The 24,519-nt window shown below is 52.3% G+C and overlaps 1 protein-coding gene across 1 annotated transcript; it reads left to right on the top strand.

Moving 5' to 3' along the window:
• Nucleotides 1–3,369: 3,369 nt before the first annotated feature.
• LOC116567761 (fatty-acid amide hydrolase 1-like) lies at nucleotides 3,370–22,178 on the top strand. Its single transcript, XM_032303054.1, has 15 exons — nucleotides 3,370–3,641; nucleotides 10,495–10,608; nucleotides 10,807–10,956; nucleotides 11,278–11,411; nucleotides 11,959–12,165; nucleotides 13,387–13,427; nucleotides 13,846–13,970; nucleotides 15,156–15,281; nucleotides 16,200–16,297; nucleotides 16,647–16,746; nucleotides 17,083–17,126; nucleotides 17,765–17,804; nucleotides 18,242–18,350; nucleotides 20,042–20,187; nucleotides 21,830–22,178. Exons 1-15 carry the CDS (start codon nucleotides 3,474–3,476, stop codon nucleotides 21,956–21,958), a joined length of 1,731 nt encoding a protein of 576 aa, XP_032158945.1. The 5' UTR covers nucleotides 3,370–3,473; the 3' UTR covers nucleotides 21,959–22,178.
• Nucleotides 22,179–24,519: the final 2,341 nt, after the last annotated feature.

Genomic DNA, 24,519 nt, shown 5'->3' with positions numbered 1-24,519 from the left:
GAAGCAGCCGCTGAGTCCTGTTTCCATTGCTATGCTAGCATTCTAGTCCACGCCACGTGACTGTCCCCTGGAAAACACAGTAACCTAACTGGGCTCCTCTGCCTCCCTCCACACCTGTTCCCTAGCCCATTTCCCGTGCAGTTGCCAGAGGGATGCTTTGAAAGTGTAAATCAGATAGAGTCACTTGTCTCAAGACCTAATGGTTTCCCATCCCACCCAGAATAAAGTCCAGTCTCCTCCTGTATCTTGCAAGGCTCTGTGGGTCATGGCCCTTGCTTACCTCTCCAGCCTCCTCTAGCGTGTCTCTTCCTCTCATTCCTTGTACTCCAGCCACATGAGCACCTTTCCGTTTCTGGATCTTCGCCAGCTGGTGGTCCCTGCTCCAGAGCCTTTGTGTCACACTGGTGCCCCACTACTTGGAACACTCCACTCCAGACTGCTCTTCTCCAACTGTCCTTTCGATCGGAGTTGGGTGACCTTTCTAAAAGCCATTCTGATCATGCCTGAAACCTTTAGCATCATTTGTGTTCTGTCAGACTCCTGGTTCTCACCCCGAGGCCATGCCTTTCCCAACCAGGCGGCTGAGCACTCTGCTCTCCACCCCTTCCTGAGTGCCCACATCCCAGTATGGCCCTTGGGGGGTTCTTGGGACAGTGTGCACAGCTCCCACCCCCACACAGTTTGCTTTTGCTCACTGTACTTGCTCTTCCTCACATCTGCACCTACAGACCTCCCACTTATCCAAGGAGAAGGTAGTCTGCCCTCTGGCAGGCTGTTTGAAAAGGGCTTCTTTGTGTTTCTGTCCATACTCCAGACCTGGGGCCATGTCTTCATAATAAAGTCCAACGTCTGTTAGCCTCTGGAGTTGCTAGCCCATTATCCCATGGGGAAAAAAATGGGCCTTATTACTTCCATTTTATAGGTGGGGAAACAAGTTCAAAAACGGTTGCTAATTTGTTCAAGGCCAAAGACTTGCACGGAGATTTGAAGCCAGGAAGCCAAACTTTAGTATCTGCTTTCCTCTTTTGCAAGTCATCCCAAGAACACACCCTCAACATCCCAGGTTAACCAGGTTCTGGGCTCGGGACCACAAATACTGTTCCATTCCACAGAAGCAAGTTCCATTCATGGTGCCCCTCTGCTAGTGTGTTTCTCTAGGAGGTTCTGTCATGTCCCTGTCTACCCTCCCTTCCTCTCCCTGGGGTTGTGATCATTGGAATTTAGGACACTGTGAAAATAGCTTCTCTTTGTCCCTGTTGAGCCACATCTTCTGGGATCATCCCAGGGCTTCAGCCTATTGAGAACCTTTGGGATCCTGGCTCTGTGGGCCACTCCTGCTCTGCCTCTCAGCTCGTGCATCCATAAGTCTGAGCACTAGACCCCTTTAACTTCATCTAACTCACCAATAAATGTATTGATCGGATCAGGGCCAAGGAAAGACCCCGGGGTGTGTCATTCCAGGCCACCCACTGGAGCAATCTGACCTGCCACACCTCTAACAGACTCCCGCAATACCACGTCCTGAGTCTGCCAGCCCTCTTGGGCTGCTGCCTCCCCAAGTTTCCCACCCCCTGGTTTGGGAGCGCTGACCCTGGGTGCCTTAGGCAGGGGAGGCCATTTGGTGTCGGGGTGTGTGGGGTTTGCTCTTCTGTGTCCAGCACTCACCACAGTGCCTGGTACTCACTAGGTACCTAGTGAAGGCTTGTGGTTTTGTTTTTATTTTTTTGAGAGATTGAGTGAGGGAATTGGGGGAGCAGAGGGAGAGAGAGAATCCCAGTCTGACTCCAGGCCCAGTGCAGAGCCAGACATGGGATTTAATCTCACAATCCTAAGATCACCACTCTGAGATCATGAGCTGAGCTGAAATCAAGCCTTGGATACTTAACTAATTGAGTTGCCCAGGTGCTCCCTCTTTTTTTTTTTTTTAATTAATGAGAGAGACTTAAGCATGTTAGGAAGAAGGCAGTAGAAACACACAGAAGAAAAGGTGGGAATAAAGAACTCAGTCTGCCCATCATTCCTCCATTTAAGGAGTACTACCAAGCACCTGCTCTGTGCCAGGCATTTTTGAAAAGTGCTGACAAGGTCCTTGCTTATCGAACTTAATTTCTAGAGAGGGAGGTAAGGAATAAGTAAACAAGGTGATTTCAGCTAATAAGTGCGATGAAGAAATAAAATGGGGTGATGTGCTAATGGAGGGGTGCAACTTGAGGAGGGATCACGATTAAGGTGCTGTCAAGGGTGTGGGTGCCGGATGGCCTAGGAGAGCTGAGCCATCAGGGAGAGCCAGGGTTCAGCGAGGGAGGCCTTGGTACGGGGGAGGGAAATAGTCTGAAAGGAGGAAGAAGGACCTGGGGAGTTTGCCAATGTCAGGGGCTAGTCCCTGAGACCCGTTCATCACCTGGGGTTACCCTTTAGGTCGTGACTAATAGGCCAAATGCCACCTGGCCCTGGGCAACCCTCCAGAGCTCGGACTCAATATTACCAACCACAAACACCTCCTTCCCACCAATTCTGCTTCTAACTTCACAGTCTTAAGTGGGCAGCCACTCCTCTCTCCCCTCCTGGCTGGGCCAGAAGATCCAGCAAGAGCCAGAGGGCTCCCAAACGAGTCCCTCCTGCTCTGCAGCCCCATAACTTCCCATTATTTCTGCTCCTCCTCTGGGAAACCACTGGTGCCTCCTTACCTCCACAGCCCTATATTTCTCTCCACTGCCCCCCGCCCAACCTACCAGGAGCTCCTGGAACAAGGAGACGATGGGCAATGAGTCTGGAAGGGAGAACCAGTCGGCTGGGGAGTCTGGACTCCCAAGATCATGGATGTGGCCTTGTGTTACAGTCGGGAATGAGAGCCTAGGGAGGGTAACAGAGGCCGGGGTTAGGACTCTGCCTGCCCACCTCGATTTTCACTTCCTGGCATCATCTCCCCAGAGGCTGATGCCTTCAGAGCCTCCCAGGGGTTTCTGCTTGCTTCTCTGCCTGGACACCAGATGCCCTCCAGAGTGAACCTATTCAGTCCACCTCAATACAGCCTGTGAACTGTGTTCAGGGGGTGGGCAATTACTCTGGAAGGAACGGGAAACCCCAGGGACAGCTCCATTAAGAACTGCTGTGGGTCAGATCAGGGGAGCTAGTGGGGTGTTTGAGGGTGGGATCGGGGAGAAGGGTGTGGGGAGGTCTGATCAGAGCCTGGTCACCTCCCCAGCTGCAAGCTTGGGCTCCTCTCCATGCTTGTCTCTGCCTGAGCCTCTTCCTCTGCGTGGCCTGAGGTCCAATGGCTTTTGGCTCCAGGAATTCCACCTAGGGCTAAGCACTAGGTGGGAGGAGCTTGGATTCTGCTGTGTGCAGGGTCATGTGTGGCTTTTGCCCCTTGATGGGCCCACAGTGGGAGGGTGCTGGAGCATATAGCTGCCGTTGGACGAGCCAGCAGGGCTCTCAAGGAAGCAGGGGGCTCTACCCGCACAGGTTCCATAATGCCTGTCATAGCTTGGCTGATGATGCTCCTCCTGTTGGCCCTGCTGGGGGCCACCCGGCTCTGCTGGCTGCGTGCTCCCGCACGGAACAAGATCTCCAGGGCGCAGAAGCGTAGGGCAGTGGCCCTGCAGCAGATGGAGGCTCTGGCCCAGCGTCTTCGGCAGCAAGTGAGTGGACACCTATCCCGGAGGCTCCCCAGCCCTCCATCTCAAGAGGAGGGTTGGGGAGGATCCCACCTTAGGACTATTGTCCCGTCCCCTTCAGAAGACAAGGAGCCTGGGGCAGGAGGGGGGCAGTCCCCCATCCCCAGCTCTCCCCATGCTGGCTCTTTGTGGTACTGTCAATTCCTCCTCCATCTGTGTACTTGGAACCCATTGGGTTTGGGGGCCGTGCGTTTTCTTTGTCCTCCCAGCACCCGCACGTGAGTCAGTAATGTGGTGGGTGAGCTTTTTGTTGAAATAAGATAAACTGATGGAAGCAGTTGGAGGCAGATGGTCTTCCTTCAGGTCTCTTTCCAGCCCCTGAGTACCTCCACACCCCACTGACACAGGAACCCTGGACTACACATTCTCCGTCCCATCCCCCTGCCCCTGGGTTCTGCAAATGTTGGAGAACAGCTCATAGATGCAAAGCACAGGGCGGTCACTGGAGATACGGTCCTTCCAGGAAGCTCTGTGTCTTAAAAGGGACTTTTGACAGCTTAGGTAGGGATATTTCAAGGCACTGGAACAATCACCGTGGCTGGGCTGGGACTTGAAGGTGAAGGGACTGAGCCATGGGTGTCGCCGCAGAACCTGCCTAGAGTAGCAGAGTGTAAGGTGGGAAGGAGAGGCAGCCCACCTTTCCTTGTGCTTGGGGTCTGCTGTGAGGTCTGGAAGATGTGACAGCCCCTTCCTGGGCTCCCCAACTACCCTATGAGGGGTGAGCTCATGGCATCTTAGGGTCCCCAACCGTGGCTGATGGTGGTGGACTCCCTGGGAGCCCTGGGAGTGGGGGTTGGGGACAGTGCCTGAGGAGCTATCCCCATGCTCTGGAGTTCCTGAGTGTCCTCTGCCGTCCCCTGGATGGTGATTGATGGCCCCAAGGGGCAGCTTCTCTGCCCGAGCTGCTGCAGTTCCTGAGAATGTGTATTAATATTAATTGGGGCTAATTAGTTGGATAAATCAATCTGCCCCCCGAGAGCAGCTGCCCCTCCCTGGTTGGTGAGCGAGAAGTCTGGGCTAATGGGGTTGCTGTGGTGAATCAGTGTGACGGAGAAGATTCCCGTGTGTGTGTGTTCATATGCACGTGTGCATGTGAACATGCATGTACGTGTGCGTGCACTGTGGCGGATTTGGGTTCCCCTACCGCACACACCAGAACCTGCTTGTGGGTGTCTCCTGCTGGCTTTGATGGTGTGCTGGTTGAGTGGTGTGCCTGGGTGCGTGCTGCCTGTGTTTGGTTATGGGCTTGTGGTACATGTGCCTGGGTGGGTATGTATGTATTGTGTCACTGATGGGAATGTGTACATCTAGCTATGGGTGTCTGGTTTGGGTCTGAGGTTTGGGTCTGAATGTTTGGTTGAGCATGTACCTGTGTGGTCAGGTGTCTGATGTGTGAGGACATCTGCTTCTGTGTTGGTCTGGGCATGCTTAGTGTATGTGCGGGCGTCTAGTATGTAGAGCTCTTGGGCTGAGTACTTGGTGGGGGTGTGTGGGTCTGGTTGGCTGGAGGAGTGGAAGGGTTTTGGGGGGAGGTCACCCCTGGTGTCTCCAGCTTCCCCCCAAGGCTACAGACCTCTTGGCTTTCAGTACCTTACTCTTTCCCCAACAAAGCTACACAGGTCCTCATGGGCACCTTCCCCCTGCCAAGGATACCCTCAAGGCCTCAGGTGTCCAGCTTTACCTCCCAGGGAGGTAGGAGGCTGAGACATAGGCCAAACCCTGGCAGGATTCAAACAAATCCAGTTCAGTTCAGCTTAGCAAAATCTGACGGAGGTTTCCTCTGGGTCTTGCCTTTTGGTGGACCCTGGGGACAGATTCATAATCAAAATAAATCTGACACCTGACTTTGACCTGCCTTAAAGATGCTTCTGGTCTGAATGTATCGTATCATGGTGGGAACAGAGCTATGCAAACTGCGACGGGAGGTAGCTCAGCTGAGTGTGGTGAGGGCCAAATGCTTGTGGAGCTATGGGGAGCTTATGGGACCCGGGAGGAAGGGCTTTGGGCCATCTGCAGAGGGTGGGGTGGGGAGAGGTGGTGTTGGAGCTGAGCCTTACAGGATGTGCAGGAGTTTTCCAAAAGGAGGAAGGAAGAGGAAAGGCAATACCGTAGAGAGAAAAGCCTGAGATAAGGCAGTGTTTCTGTAGAGCATGTAGAAAATAATACTCGTAGTCCACTGGGGTAAATGGACAAGCCACTCGTGGCAGCAGGCTGCTAACTAGGAAGCTCTGGTCACCTCAGGGGGACATTAGCCTCCCGACCGTTGGAAGTTTCGACAATATTAAACATATTTCACAATTGCTTTGGAAATACTGGTAATACATCAATTAACTAAAACTCTAAGATATATTTTCTTTGACTTTTAAACCATCATAGGAGGCAGCACCCGTGAGTGTGGAAAAGGCCAGATGGGGCCATAGCGCCATGGGACGTGGCAAGAGGGGGAGGGCACTTCTTGGAATTGAGTCCTTTCTTGACTTCTGCCAAACATGTAGCATTTGTACTCACAGTCCTCCAGCCATTCTAACGCCGAGATTCTATATAATCAAACATCTCTATTGTCAACTAAGTCATAAACATTGTTTTTAGAATGTCGTCATAAGGGGAGCCTGGGTGGCTCAGTCGGTTGAGCCTTCAGCTCAGGTCATGATCTCAGGGATCATGGGATTGAGTCCCACATCATCGGGCTCCCTGCTCAAGGGGGAGTCTGCCTCTTCTCTGTTTCTCCCTCTGCCTCTGTCTGCCGCCGCCCTTGCTCTCTCTCTATCTCTGTCAAATAAATAAAATCTTTAGAATGTCAAAATAAATTACAGCAATCTCGGGGCAACTGGGTGACTCAGTTGATTAAGTCTCCGACTCTTGGTTTTGGTTCAGGTCCTGAAACCTCAGGGTTTGTGAGATTGAGCCCTGTGTCGGGCTCTGCGCTCAACCCAGAGTCTGCCTGAGACGGTTTCTCCCTCTGCCCCTTCCCCTTGCTCTCTCTCTGTCTCAAATAAATAAATATATTTTTAAAGATTTTATTTATTTATTTGACAGAGAGAGACACAGTGAGAGAGGGAACACAAGCAGGGGGAGTGGGAGAGGGAGAAGCAGACCTCCTGCCGAGCAGGGAGCCTGATGTGGAACTCCATTCCAGGACCCTGGGATCATGACCTGAGCGGAAGGCAGACGTTTAACAACTGAGCCACTCAGGTGCCCCATAAATAAATAAATCTTTTAAAAAAAATTACAGCTCTCTCAGTCTTATGAGCCTCCTGAGAAGTTGTGTAACAGGACAAATAGGAGTGTGGTAGTTGAGAGGAGGCGGGACTGTATTTGAATCCTGACTCTGATTTGTACATATTATTTTATTTATTTTAAGGATTTATTTATTTGAGAGAAAGAGAGAGAGAGTGCACACAGGGGGCAAGAGGCAGAGGGAGAGGGGAGAGGGAGAGAGGGTCACAAGGAGACTCCGTGCTGAGCACAGAGCCTGACACTGGATCTCATGACCTTGAGATCACCGCATGAGCCGAAACCAAGTCAGTCGTCCAACCGACTGTGCCACTCAGGGACCCCTGACTCCTCTACTTAAAAAAAAAAAAAAAAAACTCCTCCATGCTTTAACGTCCTTATCTCTACAATGGGGTGTGATGATTAGAACTATAGTACTCACGTAAGCTCCTAATGTTTACGGTGGTGTACACAGCAAGTACTATCTATGCCAGAGGTCTGACTTCAGTAATAACAGAATGAATGTTGTTCTTGCTGGGCAGCTGTTTAGTGAGTTTCGATGAATTTGTTCTATTAGGTGCAAGGGACACTCAGCTGGGTGGGTGAATGTATTGCCAGGCCCTCGGAAGCCCCATCCATCCCGCCAAGTCCCTGGAGTGCCGGCCGTGTTGGCAGAGGAGTGGTCCCAGCGGCCACCTCCAGTGGCCCCCAGTAGCTCCCTCTGCCCGTTTTCCCCACCACTCCCCAGCTCCCTGAGAGGCTTCCATTTTTACAAGCAGCCATGTGAAGACAACTGCAGCGGAGTGGTAGCCTCAGGGGTCCAGCTGAACAGTGGGCACTTGCCTACAGGGATGTCATCTCTCCAGGTAGACATGTAGGAATCAGGGGCTGACATGCAGGCTTGGTGGGCACCTATGGGTCAGCATGTGCTGGGATGGTCCCTGGTGGGGCTTGCTGGGGCTCCTTAGGGCTGGGGTGAGCAGGGTGAGGGATGAGCACAGAATGGCTCTTCACAGTCCTTGAGCGAATCAGGGGCTGTGCCTAGAGTGCCCCTGCTGGGCAGAGCATTAATCTTTTACCTGCTGGACTGTGAAGAGAGGGCAGAGTCCCATGGCAGGGGCTAGGGCCGCTGGGGGTGGTGGGGCACTTGTGGGAGTGGCTTTTTGGTAAGTGACTCAGAAGGATTTCATTTTAGCCACAACACAACCATTGTGGTGCCTTCTAGCCAAATGCCCACCGTATTCTAGAAGGATCCATGTCTGGGCCCTTCTGAAAGTCCTTGTGGCGTACAGGAGGGGAGTTCCTTGCTCGGGCACTAAGGTGGCAAAATGGCACAACAAGTCAAGGGGCTGGGCAGTATGGCTAGAACAGCAGAATATGGGAATGGGGCAGAGAGAGAGAAGACTGGTGAAATGGGCCTCCCAGCACCCAGCAGGGAAAGGGCCTAGAACAGTGCTGGGCACCCAGGAAGTGCTTCATCGGAAAAGGCCTCCCTCCCCAAGAGCCATTTGAGAGTAGTGGTGAGGGGAGAGACAACTTAGGTTTAAGTCTCTCCATTTTTATGACTTTGGGCTAGAGAGTTAGCCTCTCTGCGTCCCAGTTGCCCTTATTGGTGAAGTGGAGAAAATGATAATAAAAGCTCCTATCCAAAGGTTTTCATGAGGATTTAATGTGCAGGCAGATTTGCTTAACAAAGCTCCCGGCCCCACAGGAAGTACTTGGTAAATGTGTATCTTGGTGTATCTCTACGCAAATGCACTTTACATGTTTACGGCGAAAGCCCTGAAAACCACTCTGAGGACAATGGTTTTGCAACTTTATTCTGAGGGCACTTGGGACCTATGGGTTTTATCTGAATAGGATCACCTAGGCTGTAGTGAAGAGGTTGGGCTGGAGCGGTAGATACCAGAGGCGTGGAGGCTGCTGAGAACACTGAGAGACAAGAGAAGGTTCTAGGCAAGAAGGAGTCTGGAGAGTCAGAGATAGGAGATATGAAGGAGGCAGAACCACCTAACAGTGACACATGTGGGTAAGAGAATGGTCACTGGGGCCAGACTACCTCATGTAGATCCAGGCTCTGCCACTTAATGAGCCAAGTGTCTTTGGGCAAAGAGCTTTCTGGGCCACAGTGTCTTTTCCTACCGTAAAAAAAGAGAAAGCAATACGCCCTACCTCCTCAGGTTGTTGTAAGGAGTGACATGAGCTCATATACGTAAAATGCTTGGAATATAGCCTGCAACTCAGTAAGGGTTAGAACACATGTTCCGTATGATTGAGAAAAGCTATCATGACTTTGGAGCTCAGACATGAGGAAGTGATCCAGGATGATTCTGAGGATTATTGCTGTGGTGATGTGAGTATCATCGATTGGGAATTGATTTGACAAACAGTCAGTCCTGGGGTATCTGTGGATATGTGGGTCAGTAAATGGGTCTGAGGCATGGCAGGAAATAGGCCTGGGCTGTAGACACAGGGAAATCTGGGTATCCTTGGGACACGTCTCGTGGCTGAGGTCACCCAGGGAGGGCGGGCAGTAGGCAGAGAGGAGTCCAAGTTCTGAGGAGCAGCAACATTTATTTATAGAACAAAAGAGAGGAGAGGTTGAGAAGGAGCCGCCCGGGAGAGAAGGAAGCCAGGAGAGTTGAGGGCATAGAGAGTTTCCAGCAGGAAAGTGTCTGAGAGTCAGATGCTACCGAGGACTGCAAGATGGGGATTTAAGAAGAGTCCAGGAGATTTAACAACCAAGGAGACTGGGAGTCCCAAATCTCCCAGGGAAATTTCACCTTGTCTGGCACCTCACTCTCCAGACCAAGGAAGGACCATCGTGCTGTCTTCCCACCCAGCCCCCCACTCCGGCTTGCAGGCATCAGAGTCTCAGCTGGGGCGCGGCAGGACAAAGGAAGACAACTTCACCTTCCTGAGTGCTTGCTGTGTGCTAGGCCCTTGTCATGCCACCGCTTGCCTCTGACAAGAGTCCTGAGGGGCTGGTGTCAGGCCTTGCCTCATACCCTGAAGAAGTGGGCTCAGAGCAGCTGGGTAACTCCTGATTGGCTTCTAGTCCTTTGTTCTTTGGAGGGACGCTGGCCACAGGAGGGAAGGGAACCCGCTGACCAGCAGAGAGTGTAGTCAAGGCTGGGTCCCGGCTCTCCTGCCCCTCAGGCTGGATCATCCCTTCCCCAGGTCAGATCACCAGGAGTGAGAAGGCTGGATAGGAAGGAAAGGTGGGATGTCCGGGTGCCCCCCCGAAGGCTAACCATACAGAGATGAAGCCCACTTCCATAACCCCTGGGTTCCAAACGTGCAGCTAGAGTCACTCCCACTGCCATTGTGCCCCTTCTGGGTAGCAACACGAGGGAGCAGGCCTTCCTCTGTGCCAGGCCTTGGGCTGGGCACTGGGGAGGCAGACACAGAGGGAACATCTGCCCCGTGGGACTCTCATGCCAATCTGGAGCCTGTTCTGGAAATGTTCTTCATGCTAAGGGCGAGTCCAGGGGCACGGGCTGGGCACATGGATGGGTGAGCAACTGTGTGGGGATGTGATGTTGAGCATGTGCGAGTGAACTGGAGTGAATCAGTCATTGACCTCTGCACTTCCTCTCCACAGGAGCCCTCCCTGGACCCCAAAGCCATCCTGGAGCTGCCCCTGGAGAGGCTGGCCCAGAAGCTGCAGAATGACGAGCTCAGTCTGGAGAGTGTCCTCTGTAGCTACTTAGAGGAGGTGGCGGTTGGCTCTGGGGGGGGGGTTTCTCACCCATTGTCCTTCTCACAGGAGGTGGGGGACGGATATAACATTGCAGCACTATGGCTGACATGGGAGGGAGCGCATGCCACAGTCACCCACCATTTCTATTCTGCTCTGGGTCAGGATGGTGGTTGACTGAATGCCCCATGTCTGGTCTCCCTCAATGTCGCTCAGGCACTGAAGGTACATAAGGAGGTAAACTGCCTCACGGATTTCCTGGGCGAGTGTGAGGAGCAACTGCAGGCATTGAAGAAGCTCCAGAAGACTGAGAGGGGCCTCCTCTATGGGGTCCCCATCAGCCTGAAGGACACCTATGACTGCAAGGTGGGCTATGAGGTGTATGTTCACACGTGTCCATGTACGTGCGTGTGACCCTACGTCACTGAGCCCATGAGCATCTGAGTGTGGGACATTGGGTGAGTTCCGTAATTGAAGGTCCACAATTAGAAAGTGGCCAGCTGGGATCTGAACCCAGGCATCTGGCTCTGGCCCACCACGTTCTCCCGCCGCTCATGAATCCTCCTAAGGGCGCAGTGTCCACACATCTCAGAGGCCGTGATGATGTGTGGAATGGGAGCAGAGTGAGGAGAGCCTGTTCCCTGGGAAGTTGCATTCTGGCCTGGCCTTAATGTCACTTCCTTGCAGGGCCATGACTCTACGTGCGGCCTGGCCCAGTTCCTGGAGAAGCCAGCAGCCAAGGATGGGGTCATTGTGGAAGTGCTCAAGGCTCAGGGAGCTATTCCCTTCGTTAAGACCAACATCCCACAGACGCTGTTCAGGTCTCTGAAGTGGGTAGGCGGGGCTGGGTTTGGGGCCGGGCCCAGGACTGACAGCAGCTTAAAGTCCTGGCTCAGGGTGGAGGGGTGAGGTGCGGACCAGTCACGCATGCTGTGAGGATCGAGGTTCTTGGGCATGTCTTTTCTGCCCTCTGAGCCTTGGCCTCCTCGTCTTGTAATGTGTGGGTGGACTTCATAGTCTCTACAGGCCCTCAGGCTCTGAGGTTCTGAAGAGTTTCATCTCTGTGTTTATCCCAGCTTTTCTCTCCTCTCCCTTGGCATTTAGTGTACCTACTTTTGTGAGGAACCTGTTGCCAATTCTGACAGCAGGGCTGGGGGCTCCTGTCCTTAAGTTAGGAGCTGTGGTTGGTGTCCCCTCTTGGTGTTCCCTGCAGCAGTGGGCCCTCACCTCAGCTGTAAGGGAGACTGGGAGGGCTCAGCCCTGGCGAGGAACTGGGGAGCCAAAGTGGGCCTGGGGTTGACTCCTGAGGGGGTCAGTCTCTTCGGGGAGACTTTCACCTCCCAGCTCCTTTTCTTCTGCTTCTGTCAGCTTTTATTGCAGCAACCCCATCTACGGACAGACCCTGCACCCTCTGAACTTGAAGAAGACACCTGGGGGCTCCTCAGGGGGTGAGGGAGTCATGCTGGCACAACGGGGTTCCATCCTGGGCATGGGGACCGACAGCGGGGGCAGCATCCGTGTACCAGCCAGCTTTTGTGGTGTCTGTGGCTTGAGGACCACCGGATACCGCCTCAGGTACTTGGTGCTGGTGCTGGGGGGAGGGGGAGACTCAGCCCAGCCTAGGGGAACAGAGGTCTGGGGGAGTAGAGGGGCCTGCCTGGTACATCAACTCTTATCCACTCACCTCAGTACTCGGGGAAGCGGCTAAATGTAGGTGGGCTTCAAATAGCTCCTGCTTCAGTCCCAGATCAGCACACCATGTCTGGTATAGGTGGCAGGAGAAAAGGCCTTCCACACGCTCATTAAATTATTTGTTCATGAATTCATTCATCTTTACATCTACCCATTGACCTACCTGTTCCCTTAGTCGCTCATTGGTCTATCCATTTTTCCATCTATCCATCCTTTGTCCATTCATCCATTTTTGCAGTCATCATCCCAGTCCCTAGCCATCAGTTAATTTCACTATTTATCCACCATTTAATTTATCTAACAGATATTTATTGAGTGTTTACTCTGTGACTAGTACCGTACTAGGAACTGGGGATATATCGATAAAAAAAAAGGACAAACATCCCAACCCTTGGCAAATTCATATACATTCCTCCTTCCATTCGTTAGTTCATTCACTCATCCATCTCCCCATCCATCTGTTCATCTAGCCATCTATCTGTCCATCCGTATCCGCCTCTGATCCTTCATCCACCCATCTTTCAGGTCCTCCTCCCCAAATACCTGCACTGTGGTAGCCCGTGTGCTGGGGACACAGAACAGTCTCAGACCGGGTCCCTGCCCCTGTTGTGCTATTAGACATGCAAATGGCTGAGTCAGAAAGTGATGGGGCTCTAGGAGAGGGTCAAAGCTTGTGGAAATTCACAGGATGATGCTGATCTTTTCTCCAACAGAGATTTCTTAAAAGCCTAGACCTTATACTTTCAGAGGCGGGGCAAGGGAAGGGAAGGCTTCCTGGAAGAGGCAGAATCTGAAGGTGGCTTTGAAGGATGGGTTTGCAAAGATGGTGTAGAGTCTAGAAGGCTGTAAACCTGCGAGCAGCGTTCTTTGCCCGGAGCAGTATGTGTGTGTGGAAGGGCTAGAAGGGGACGCTGTGGAAGGAGTTGATACTGCAGAGCCTTGAAGGCCATCATAGAGGCTAGACTTGATGCTGTGGGTACTAGGGGTCACAGCAAGGTTAAAGCAACTCCTCTTGCTGGTGCTGGGGCCTGGGGGAGTGCTTGGCTGGCCTGTTCCTTCCTTCAAGCGCTGAGCTGGGCTCTGGGTGGGGGTGGGGTTTTGCAGCTGCTCCGGAGTTGCAGGTGCTGTCAAGGGCGAGAAATCTGGTAAGCAACCAGCTGTGCCTGTGGCCACGCCCATCCAGAGGCAACCCCGTAAGCCTTCCTCTCTCCCAAGGACATTTCACTCAGCCCTATCTCACACAGACTTGCCCCACTGGTGATAAAGCAATCTGAAGGAACAGCATGTTTCCCAAGCGCCACCCCCCCACCCCCCAAACCCCTCCGTGAGAAGTGCTTCTTACAACCCAGCTTTAATCTTTCCTACTTGTCTCTTGACGCTCTGCCCCAGCTGAGATTCTCCTGTCAGGCACCTGAGCTGCTTTCGCAGTGTGCCGACTCTCCCTGTCCCCGGCCCCAGGACCCTGTGACCTGATCATGGCCCCAGGCCCCACCCTCTGATTCCAGGCAATGGGGATCCCCGGGAGCAGAAAGGATGAGAGGAATCTGCCTTGTTTCTGTTCAGTGACTACAGTGGCTGGCCCCATGGCCCGGGATGTGGAGAGCCTGGCGCTGTGTTTGCGAGCACTGCTAAGTGAAGACATGCACCGGCTGGACCCCACCGTGCCTTTTATGCCCTTCAGGGAGGAGGTAAGCTGGGTCTGGAGGGCTCCCACCTCTCCCCTCCTTTCCTTCCTCATTGACCTGTCTACCATCTGACTATCTTCTGTGAAGATTCTCTCCCCTAGCCCAAGGTACAATGACCAAGAAGCCCACATGATCAGTCATATTCACCTCCCATCCCTGCTGGACACCAGCTGCTTTGGCCTCTCAGCTGCTTGGCACTGTAGCTAATACTGCCCCCCAGAGAGGGGCTCCAGACATGACACAGACATGATACTCAGCATGTCTGGTATTTGGTTAAGCTGGGCTTCCGGTCCTCTAGGTAACCTTGGCCAAGTCCCATCTCTTCCTAGGCCCCAGGCTCTCCAGTGGTGTGGTAAAGAGGTTGGACCGGAAGATTGCTCCAGGCCCTGCCAGCTCTGGCAGGCTTCATTTATGCATTAGTTTATTCAGTGACAATTATTGGAATCTACTATGTTCAGGCTCTTGGTAGTTCATCCTAATACTTGCTCTATAGAATGAGCATTGTGCTTCTCATTTACAGGGAAGGAAACTGAGGGGAAATGAAGTGACTTGCCTATGATCACAAAGCTGGAAACTGGCAGAGTTGGGCTTTGAATCCAGCCCTATCTGCTCTAGAACCCTCTCCACAGGGAGAGTCTCTGTCTGCCATTCAGTTGATGTCTACTCATCTGATCTCTACACATGTCCAAATACAATCAACCTGTGATCATTTTCTGTCATCCATTATTTGCCTCTACTAATTTCTCCATCTCCATCCTCTCCTGGCTGTTTTTTAGCTTAAAGGTCTTTGTGTCTATTCATCTACTTACTTCCTTACCTGTCCCCCCCACCCAACTCAATTCCAACCATCCATTCTTCCACCCACCCATCTATCCATTCAACCCTCTGCCCACCCACCCATTCATCATGTCATACATATGGCCACCTACTCATTCATGAATCTATATCTATCTACCTATCCACGTCATCCACCCAATCATTTGCCTATCCATTAGTCCTTCCAGGGATTTCTCCAGAGGACCCAGAGCATGGAAAGTATATAGAGAGGCTCCAAGGGGGTCTTGGGGAGTTTCTGTAGATTATCCCGGGCCCAAGGTGTAGGCCACAGCTGTGGCCCAAGGTCCCGGTCTGGCTCTTGAAGAGACCCACTCTCCTCTGAGAGCCCCACCCAGCCCCTCTTGCCCACAGGTGTACTCCAGTAACCAGCTCCTTCGAATTGGTTACTGTGAATCTGATGGCTTCACTCAGCCAACTCCTAGCATGGTCAGGGCCATGAGGCTCACCTCCAGGCTTCTCCAGGATGCAGGACATCAGGTAGGCAGCCAGACTGGTGAGCATGCTGGGCTGGGCCATTCTTGGAGAGAAAGGAAGTTATATCTGAGTCTGAGCTGCTAACATCACCGTTTTTCCTCTATGCTTCCTGGGGAAAGCTGATGGGCTGCAGTGGAAGCAGAGTGGGCCCCCTCCCCCAATGTGAGGAAGGCATCAAGATTTTGCAGCTTCCCTCTTCAGGGGTGGGGATGCAGGGACTCACTCCTATAATTCCTACAGCTTGGGTTTCTGTTGCCTCCAACAGATGGCTGTGAGGAGATCTCAGTCCTCAAAAATCACCTTCTGCACCCCCCACCCCACCCCAGCCCCTGCCTCTCACAACCAGTAGCTTGTCCTGGTCATGCCTCCCTTTTGAGAATTGCTGGTTGACGACACATGGATCTATGCAATCTTGGGCCTATCTCTTAACCCCCCTGAGCCTCAGTTTTCTACCATATGAGGTGGCTGTGAAGATTCAGTGAAGCATGTGGTCTGAGACAGGACCGCAGTGAAGCAGGCAGGAAAGGAGGGCCGCTTGAATGCCATGGTCTCTCCGTGGGGGGTGAAGGAGTGGCATGGCAGCAGAGGGGCTCAGGTGGATGGAGAGGAGAGGTGATATCCTGTCCTCTCTTTAAATCCTGAAGGATGTAGGGGCGCCTGGGTGGCTCAGTCAGTTGAGTGTCTGCCTTCGGCTCAGGTCATGATCCCAAGGTCCTGGGATCAAGCCCCACATCAGGCTCCCTTCGAGGAGCCTGTTTCTCCCTCTCCCTCTGCCTGCTGCTATGCCTACTTGTGATCTCTCTCTCTCTGTGTCACATAATTAAATAAATAAACAATTTTTTAAAAAGTCCTGAGGGATGCTGAGAATCCCTGGTGGGGTGAGTAGCACTCCAGGCCCTGACTCAGCCTCTGTCTCCCCAGATCATCCCCTTCTCCATCCCCCGTATAGAGTATGCTGTCCAACACCTGTTCATGGGAGGTCTGTTTGGCGATGGAGGGGCCACCCTTCTGGAGAAGCTGTATGTTTGTCGGGACTCAGATGTCGGGCGTGGGGCTGGGGATGGTGGTGCCCTGATGGGGATGGTGGTGCTGGGGATGGTGGTGCCCTGAGCCCTAGGAAGGGGCTACGTGGGCCTGTGCTGGTGGGATGCCTCTGGTTAATTGTGTGACCTTAAACAACAAGTCAGCAACCTGGGCTCCCTCTCCAGGATGCACGTGTTCCAGGGGTGGTGCTGGTGGGAACAGATGCATTTCTTTGGTCTCACCTCCTTCCCTGGCTTCCCTCCGGAGTGGGAGCTGGGTAGGTAGGAGGGCCGGTTGATGGCTGAAAGACTGTAACTGACTAGATACGTGTCTGTGGCTCCTCAGTGAGGGGGACATTGTGGACCCTTGCGTAAAGACAACTGTCAACCTGCTCCGTCTGCCAGGCCTACTCAAAGGTTTCTTGGCCTGTATCCTGAAGTACATAGTGAGTGTGGACCTGAGGTGGGGGAGGCATTCAGGAGGGGAGAAGCCCAGAGAGGAGAAGGACTCAGAATGGGGCCCAGAGAGTGGTGGGGGCTCAGAGAAGAGGAACTGAAAGGGCTGATGGGGTCCAAAGGATAGGGGTGCTTTCAGAGAGAGAGGGGTGCATCTCAGAAAAAAGAAGGCGTTTTAGAGAGAGGGTGGGGGGCTAAAGGCTAGAAAGGAGTAGAAGCTTCCATGTCAGTGTGCTGAATAGAGTTGCTTTTCCTGGACCCCGATTCTGGGCAGGCAAGTGTTGCCCTGTGGTTTCTGAATGGGTCTCTCTTCCCCGCTTCTCTAGGAGCCCCGAGCTAGCCAGAAGATTAAAGAGATTCATGGCGTGGGGTGAGTGCTAGTGTCCTCAGGTGACGTTCACAAGCATCTTCCATGGGGTGGGGGGAATTAAGCAAAGGCCATGTGGCTAGAGTTGGCATCCACTGGGGGCAGGGGCTATTTAGGCTTTGGGATCTAATTAGGTTTTTAGGGTCATGTCTGACACTGGTTAAATTTAAGCTTTTGAGTGGGGTTGAGATTGGGGCTATTTGGGGGCTGGGTTTGATTTGGAGTTAATCTCTGAGTTCAGGCTCGAATTAGTTTAGGCTGGGGTAAAGTCTGGGCCTGAGCTGAGATTGAGTTTGGGTTTGGGTTGGGATTAGGGTTGGAATTGGGGCTGGAGTGGCCTGAGGGCTGAGTGGGGACCTCACAGTTTAGGGGAAGAAATTGTGGCTTTGTGGGGAGCCTGTGAGTCTCTGTGGCTGGTGGTGGTGCTGGTGGGGCATTGACCAGAGGATGTGGACTCTTGGGAGCACTGGGCAGACAATGTGTTCTGGGCAGTGAACAAGACACAGGGGCATTCCTGGCCCATCAGCTGATTTGCAGCCCGCATTGAGATTAGGCTCTAGCTCTCCATGGTAATGTCCCTGTTTGTATAAAAGGGGGTCCTCCCATTCTGATCTTTGGACTTCTCTTATTTATTCCCCCAGGACTCCCAAGAAACTGTGGGAGCATCACACAGCTGTGGAGGTGATGTGTGCCTGAAGTGACCTCAAGGGACTGCTGGAACAGGGGCAGCAGAGACCTGGGTGGTGACAGGAGTGTCCAGACTGGGGGATGGGGGTGGGGGCAGAGCTCTGGCCTGGCCTGCAGGGGAGGCCCAGGTATACCTGGTTGGGGAGGCTTGGTGACCTGGAGGTTAATTTAGTCCATCTCTTTGGGGCTAGGATGATACATTGTTCCCAGATAATTGCAGCCTAATACTCCCCTTCCCATCCCTTCACCTCAGCCCCTGGGAAAGCCCTGACCCTTCCCCCCTACCTCTCCCTCCAGGTGTCTCAATCTGCATCTCACAGTCTGGGAATTCTTTCTGAGGTTTAATGCCACTGGCCTGGTAGTGCTTGACCTTGTTCTGCAAACAGTGACCTCTGCTGGTCTTACCCCTCCCTCCACCACTGTTCCTGCAGGAATATAAGCAAGAGTTCATAGCCAAGTGGAGGTCCCTGGATCTAGATGTACTGCTGACGCCAGTTCTGGCCCCTGCCTTCTGTACAGGCTATTCTAACATGACATTAGGTGAGAGGAACCTGGGTCCTGGTGGGGTTGAGATCCGGAGTCCAGGACTCCAGAGTCCTGCCACAGCTTCTGTGGCCTTGGACTCTGTCACCATTCACTACTTAAAAAAAAAAATTTCTTGGGGTGCCTGTGTGGCTCAGTCATTAAGCATCTGCCTTTTGCTCAGCTTATGATCCCAGGGTCCTGGGCTTGGGCTCCGCATGGGGCTCCCTGCTCATTGGGGCATCTGCTTCTCCCTCTCCCTCTGCCTGCTTCCCCTCTGGCTTGCGCTCTCTCTCTGTTAAATAAATATATAAAATCTTTTGAAAAATGAAATAAATAAAAAATTTCTTAAATTGAGGTAAAATTCAGATAACATAATTTCACCATTTTAAGGTGTCCAATTCAGTGGTTTGGAGTATATTTAGAATGCCATGAAACCACTACCACTATCTAATTCCAGAACATTTCCATTTTCTAGAAGAGAAGCCCTGTACCTATTAGCAGACACTCACAATTTCCATTCACTTTTTAAATGAATTTTACTAAGGGTCCCCTGACTGGCTCAGTCAATAGAGCATGTGCCTCTGGATCTTAGGGTCATGAGTTCAAATCCCATGTTGGGTACAGAGCTTACTGAAAAAAGGGGGAAAAAAAAAAAAGAAAGGAAAAAACCGAACTCTACTGAAATATAATTCACATGCAATGAAACCCACCAATTTTCAGAGTGTAATTTGATAAATTTTAACAAATGCATCTGGCTGTGTAACTACCACCATAGTAAAAATACAGACTATTTTTAATCATACGGCAAATTTCCCTGATGGCCCTTTGCAGTTCACACCACCCTTGCAAACTGAAACCGCTGATCTTCTTTCTGTCACTATAGTCTTGCCTTTTCTAGGATTTCATACAAATGGAATCAGAAGGAAGGAGGCTTTTGTGTCTGGCTTCTTTCACTTGGCATACACAGTCTCTCTTAACTGGCTTCCTGCTGCCCTCCTTCACAAGCTGGCTTTGGCCTAGGCCCCCTGGGATGACGCCCTTGCCCAGCACAGGTGCAGTTCTCAGAGGTGTTATCAAGGCAGAATGAAAACCCACCCCAAGCCTGGACTCCGATTCCCTGTGTCTCCTCACAGCGCCTGCCCAAAGGCACATCCCACACCTGGTCCTGCGCCCGTGGCATCTGCTGACATCACCGATCATCTTCTCACTCCCTACAAACGTCTCACTCCCTCTGGCTCACTCCTTCTTCTCATTCCCTCCATCACTCACTCCCTACAAACAGGTGGCTGCTGTAGAGGAGATGCCTTTTAACTCAAGGGTACCCTCCCTGCACACTTCAGTGGTCATCAGCTGTGTAGTCTGTGAAAAACCAGCCAACCGTCCACCACCTCGGTTTCCTTATTGTTCACACGAAGAGTCAATTCCGCCTCACGGGGGTGGAGAGGACTCAAGGATCCGCTGTGGAGAGAGGCCACACAGTGCCTGGCACTGAGGAAGGCTTCAGTAGAGACCATTCTCTCTTTCCCTCCACTCTGGGGAGAGCAGGAGGCCGCTGCCGTCAGGTGAATTCCCGGCCCCAAACGCGGCGCTATTCCGAGTCCAGAGGGCTGCAGTTCCGAGAATGACCTCAGAGGGGGCGCTCACCCAACACTGTTCCCTACCTGTCTTTTGTCCGCTGATCTGTGCTTGCCTGGCTCTGCCTACAGATGTCTCCTCCTACACGAGCCCGTACAACGTCCTGAACTTCCCCGCTGGCGTGGTGCCAGTCACCACTGTGACGCTGCAGGACGAGGAGGAACTGGCCTTCTACAAGGGATACTACAAAGATACTTCTGACAAATGTTTCCGGGAGGTCGGTTTCTCTCTCCAGGTCTCTCCCCCAGGGGCACAAGCCAGGACTGAGTCTTGCCTCCATCCCGGTCAGGAAGAGTGGGTGTGGGGTCGGGTCAGTCATTCCCAGTGTTTGTCCTTTATTGCTTGTACCGTGGTTTCGCCCCATCTCTGAGAACACACCCTCTGAGCTCCAAGTTAGCCTCCGTCCTTGCCCCGGGAGAATACAAAACCACTGGTCTTCTAGACACTTCCGTTAGGGAAAGTTGATCCCAGAGGCAGGAAGAGTGGAGCCAGTGCCCCTGGTTAGGAGCTTACTAGGGAACTGGACTGGACCCTGCTCCCCTCTGAGCCTCAACTTCTTTGCCAGGAAAATGGGAATTAAAATATCTACCCCGCAGGGTTGTCCTAAAGGCTCAACTGAAAAACAGTGAAGCATGGGGCGCCTGGGTGGCTCAGTCGGTTAAGCGGCTGCCTTCAGCTCAGGTCATGATCCCAGAGTCCTGGGATTGAGTCCCACATCTGGCTCCTTCCTTGGCAGGGAGCCTGCTTCTCTCTCTGCCTGCTGCTCCCTGACCCCTGCCCCCCTCTCTCCCTCTCAGACAAATAAATAAAATCTTAAAAAAAAAAAAAAAGAAAAACAGTGAAGCAATCAGTATAAGGCTTTAGAAATAGGAAGTGTATACTTCTTATTACTAATTCAGAAGCGGCTCACAAAAGGAAATATTTTCATGTGCGTATTTAAGGCATGATCTAAAATAACAACCTTGTCCTGGGTGACAGGGAGAAGGGGAAAAAGAGAGAGAGACTGACTCTGAAAAGTATGTGTGTGTCTGAGTCAGACATTAAGTAACTTACTTTTTTGGAAATTGATTTTAGTGCTAGAGTCACCCAGTGGAACTGCTGACCTGAATTCTGAGAAAATAATAATAATGATACTATTTAATGTGTCTTGAGCTCTTACTCTGTTCCAGGAGCTGTTTAAAAGTGCTGTATATATATTAAATCATTAAATCCCATAACTGTCCTGTGAGGTTTTACGAAGTTGGAAATGGAGGCGCACACAGGTTAAGAGACTTGACCGACCATGCTGCCATGCCTCATAGACAGGTCACGTGGAGGGAGCCAGGACTCCAAGCTGGTTGACTTGGCCAGTGACAAAGACAATAAGGGCTTGTATCTTATCATCATAAAACAATGGAAACATTCCTGAATGCCTCTAAGTATGTTTGGATTTCATAGCCGGGACTCAGGTTCAGTCCCCATGTTCCTGAGTCTGTGTTTGGGGTCAGGGTACCTCTCTCACAGCAGAAGTATGACCAGGTTTGGGATCAGGGATTTGCATATTCTTTATTCCTTTGCTGAGAACATTGGGTGGATACTCGATTTTTTATTTCATAATTGTAGTCGGCTGTCTGCACAAGGAGCAAATTTTACATCTTAACCCTGGAGAATTAGAGATAGACAAAGTCAGAATAGTTTTTTCAGGTTTCACCTAGAGCTGAGGAAGGCTGGGACTCTGAGATCCAGGACATCTCTCTCTTAATAAAGATTGGGGATGAGATGTTTGAACTAATTATGCCTATGAGTGGTGAAGGAGGCGGGGCACGGGGTCTGAGAGTGGAAATCAGGCTCTTAAGTCCATCTACCTTCTCTCTGGGCAGGCAGTACAAGGATCCATAGGACTTCCTGTAGCTGTGCAGTGCGTTGCTTTGCCATGGGAAGAGGAGCTGTGCCTCCGGTTCATGAAGGAGGTGGAGACCTTGGCCAAGAACCACAGGGAACCCAAGTGATGGGCTACTCCTCCCGGAGGCCTTCCTACATCCTCATCCAAGTCTGCTCTCGATGCCCCTTCTCATGAATACTCTATCTGCTGCGTGTTTCCTCCTCCCAGAAGCCCACCAGATTTCTTTGCTTTGTTGTCCTTCTACGTGGGTATTCAATACACGGACTCCTCAGATTGGCCCAAGATGGGGCACAGGGTGAAGGGCTCAATAAATATTTCTGACTGGTTGGCTTTGTGATCTCTGCTCTAGGTGGGGCTGTAGCTTCCTGGTGGACTTCTGCCTCCAGCTCAGTCCCCCCAGAAGATATCCCAGATTGCAGCAGAGGGGAAAGAGCCCCAAACAGAGAGGCTGGTGACCTGGGTCCAAGTCCTGGCTCTGCCCCGGGCTTGCTGAGTGACGCTGGGCAAGTTACTTCGCCTTTCTGGACTTCGGCTTTCTCATCTACAGATTGAAAGGGTTAGATTAGATGAGGTCCATGGTACCTGTCAACTTGACTATTCTGTGATCTGTGACTTCTAAGCACTTCCCTGATCAAGAACTTGCCATGGCTCCCACTGCCCCCTAAAGAAAATTCCAAAGACCAAGTCCAAGGGAGTGAAGCCCAGTGAGAACAGATCCTGGGTTGGGATGCAGACCCAAGCTCATAATCCAGTGCTTAGCCTGCAAAGCGCCTTTCTTGGCTTGACACTCAGCAGCTCCCAAGGTCCTCCCCGACCTCCTCTGCCAGGGCTCCGCCACAGTGTAACCTCCCTCTGTTCCCTCAACCCGGAGCCTTGCTGCCACCACCAGCCCACTTTGCACTTCTGCCTCCATACCTCTGTCACACTGTTCCCTCCACCCAAATGCCTTCACTGCTTCTTTGTCCTTGGGGCCCTGCATCAAATGCCACTTCCTTCAGGAAGCCTTCTTTGATCCCTCCAACTCTCCCATGACTTTCCCTTCAGGAACTCTCTCAAGGTCCTTCCCCATTAAAACTTACCCTTTCTGTCTCTCAATCCTCTTTACAGTACTATTTCCAGGGAGCTCAGCAAACTAATGGACTCCTTCCTCTCTGTGCTCGATAGCAGAGACTTTCTGGAAATAAAACCTCAATGCGGAGGAATAGATGTCACCCTTCCTTCCAGCCATTTGTATGGCCATCCATCCTATATTTGTTGAGTACCTCCTTTGAACACAAATGATGGAATTGCAGGCAGAAAAAGACCGGAGAAGTTTAGCTAAGAAGGAATTGCACCAGGAGGGAAGCCCCGACTCCACCTACCACAGAAGGAACCATCTGGGATGTCCAGGTGCACATGAGACAGGGTCATTGCTGACCTCACTGGGGCCTCTGCCTCTTGTAGGCTCTACCACTGAGTCTGAGATCCTTGCTGGAGAAAGAGCTTCATGGTTTCTCCTCACACAGGGCTAGCAGAGCTTCTGCTCTGTCCTCTCTCCCCCATAAGAAGGAGGTCTAAGAGGCTGGGAGAAAATGGTTGGGGGTGGGAAAGGGGGAAGGGGTGCAGGATGTGGAGGCATTTTTCTACCTCAAGAGCGTTCTGCTGCCTCCCTCACTCCAACAGGCTGCAAACAGTTTGGGCACTAGGGGGCAGCATTGAGCTTTACACAGCCCTGCAGGCACCTTGCCTTCAGCTTTCAGATGCAGTCTCCAGGTCTTTTCCCAGTCTAAACACAGATGGGAAAACTAGAGGCGGGGAGACCGAGATTGGGGGGCATAGGAATAAGCTGGCCGTTTAAACATTAGTAGATTATAAGAGATAGGGGGCAGACTTCTATTCTTGTCTGAAATGAGCCTAGGGAAAGAGTGGCAGATACCAGCCCAAGCAGGCCCAGTTAATGGGAAGCCCAGCCTCAGGCCCGATTTCCCTCCAGGCTGGGCTTTCTCTTGTTTCTCCTGAGCTGAAATTGGGGTCAACAACTGCCTTCCTCCCCAGCTCCAGCTTCAGTTCTGGCCTGTAGCCTGCTAGCACCATCTTCAGCTGAAATCAGCCCCTGGTCTGTGCGACTGTGGGCAGGTCATTGGCTTCCTCGGTGCCCTTCGTCTTAGTGGCTGAGGCCGTGAGTGGGTGCAGATGGGATGTCCGGGGTCAGGGCCTCGCCTCCTTCTCCCCTTCCCGCGGCTGCTACTTCCACTGTAGAAGGCGCACGTGCCGGGTCCAGCTTCTGGCTCAGCCTCCTCTGGGGCGGTGGGAAAGTCTCCCAGCTACTTTGAGCCTGCTTCTTCTGTGAAGTGGAAGTGATTACATCAGGCACAGCCACAGGATGAGACCGATCTACGGACGGTGACAGCCAGGTGGGAAATGACTCAAGGTCCCCTCCCCAGCCTAGGAGTCAGTCGCAGGATGTCCAGAGTTCACCAGGAAAAGCCAGCTCCTCCTGGAGGAGCCTTAGAGCAGTAGGGTGGTGGTCACTCCAGGGGAGGAATCTAGCTGGGAAAAGAGGAGGGGGTATCTACAAAGGCTGGCCCTGAGTCCCCTGCTAGGACGCTTTGGGAAGGGGAAGGGGGTGCCTTGAGTTCTGGTCTTGTTTCTGTGCTGTGGCAAGCAGGCAAGAGCTATCCTCTTTCC

Source organism: Mustela erminea, chromosome 10 (assembly GCF_009829155.1).
Source record: "Mustela erminea isolate mMusErm1 chromosome 10, mMusErm1.Pri, whole genome shotgun sequence".
In the NCBI taxonomy this organism is placed as follows: Eukaryota; Metazoa; Chordata; class Mammalia; order Carnivora; family Mustelidae; genus Mustela; species Mustela erminea.
The sequence above is the reverse complement of the archived record's forward strand: the minus strand, read 5'-3'. Positions and strand labels throughout refer to the sequence as shown.

Bases quoted from the DNA above. Each gene is read 5' to 3' on its own strand.
- LOC116567761 (XM_032303054.1), top strand. From the start codon at position 3,474: ATGCCTGTCATAGCTTGGCTGATGATGCTCCTCCTGTTGGCCCTGCTG. The intron at 16,298-16,646 runs GTATGTTTGTCG...GTGGCTCCTCAG, and splicing joins GCCACCCTTCTGGAGAAGCT to TGAGGGGGACATTGTGGACC. The intron at 18,351-20,041 runs GTGAGAGGAACC...CTCTGCCTACAG, and splicing joins CTATTCTAACATGACATTAG to ATGTCTCCTCCTACACGAGC.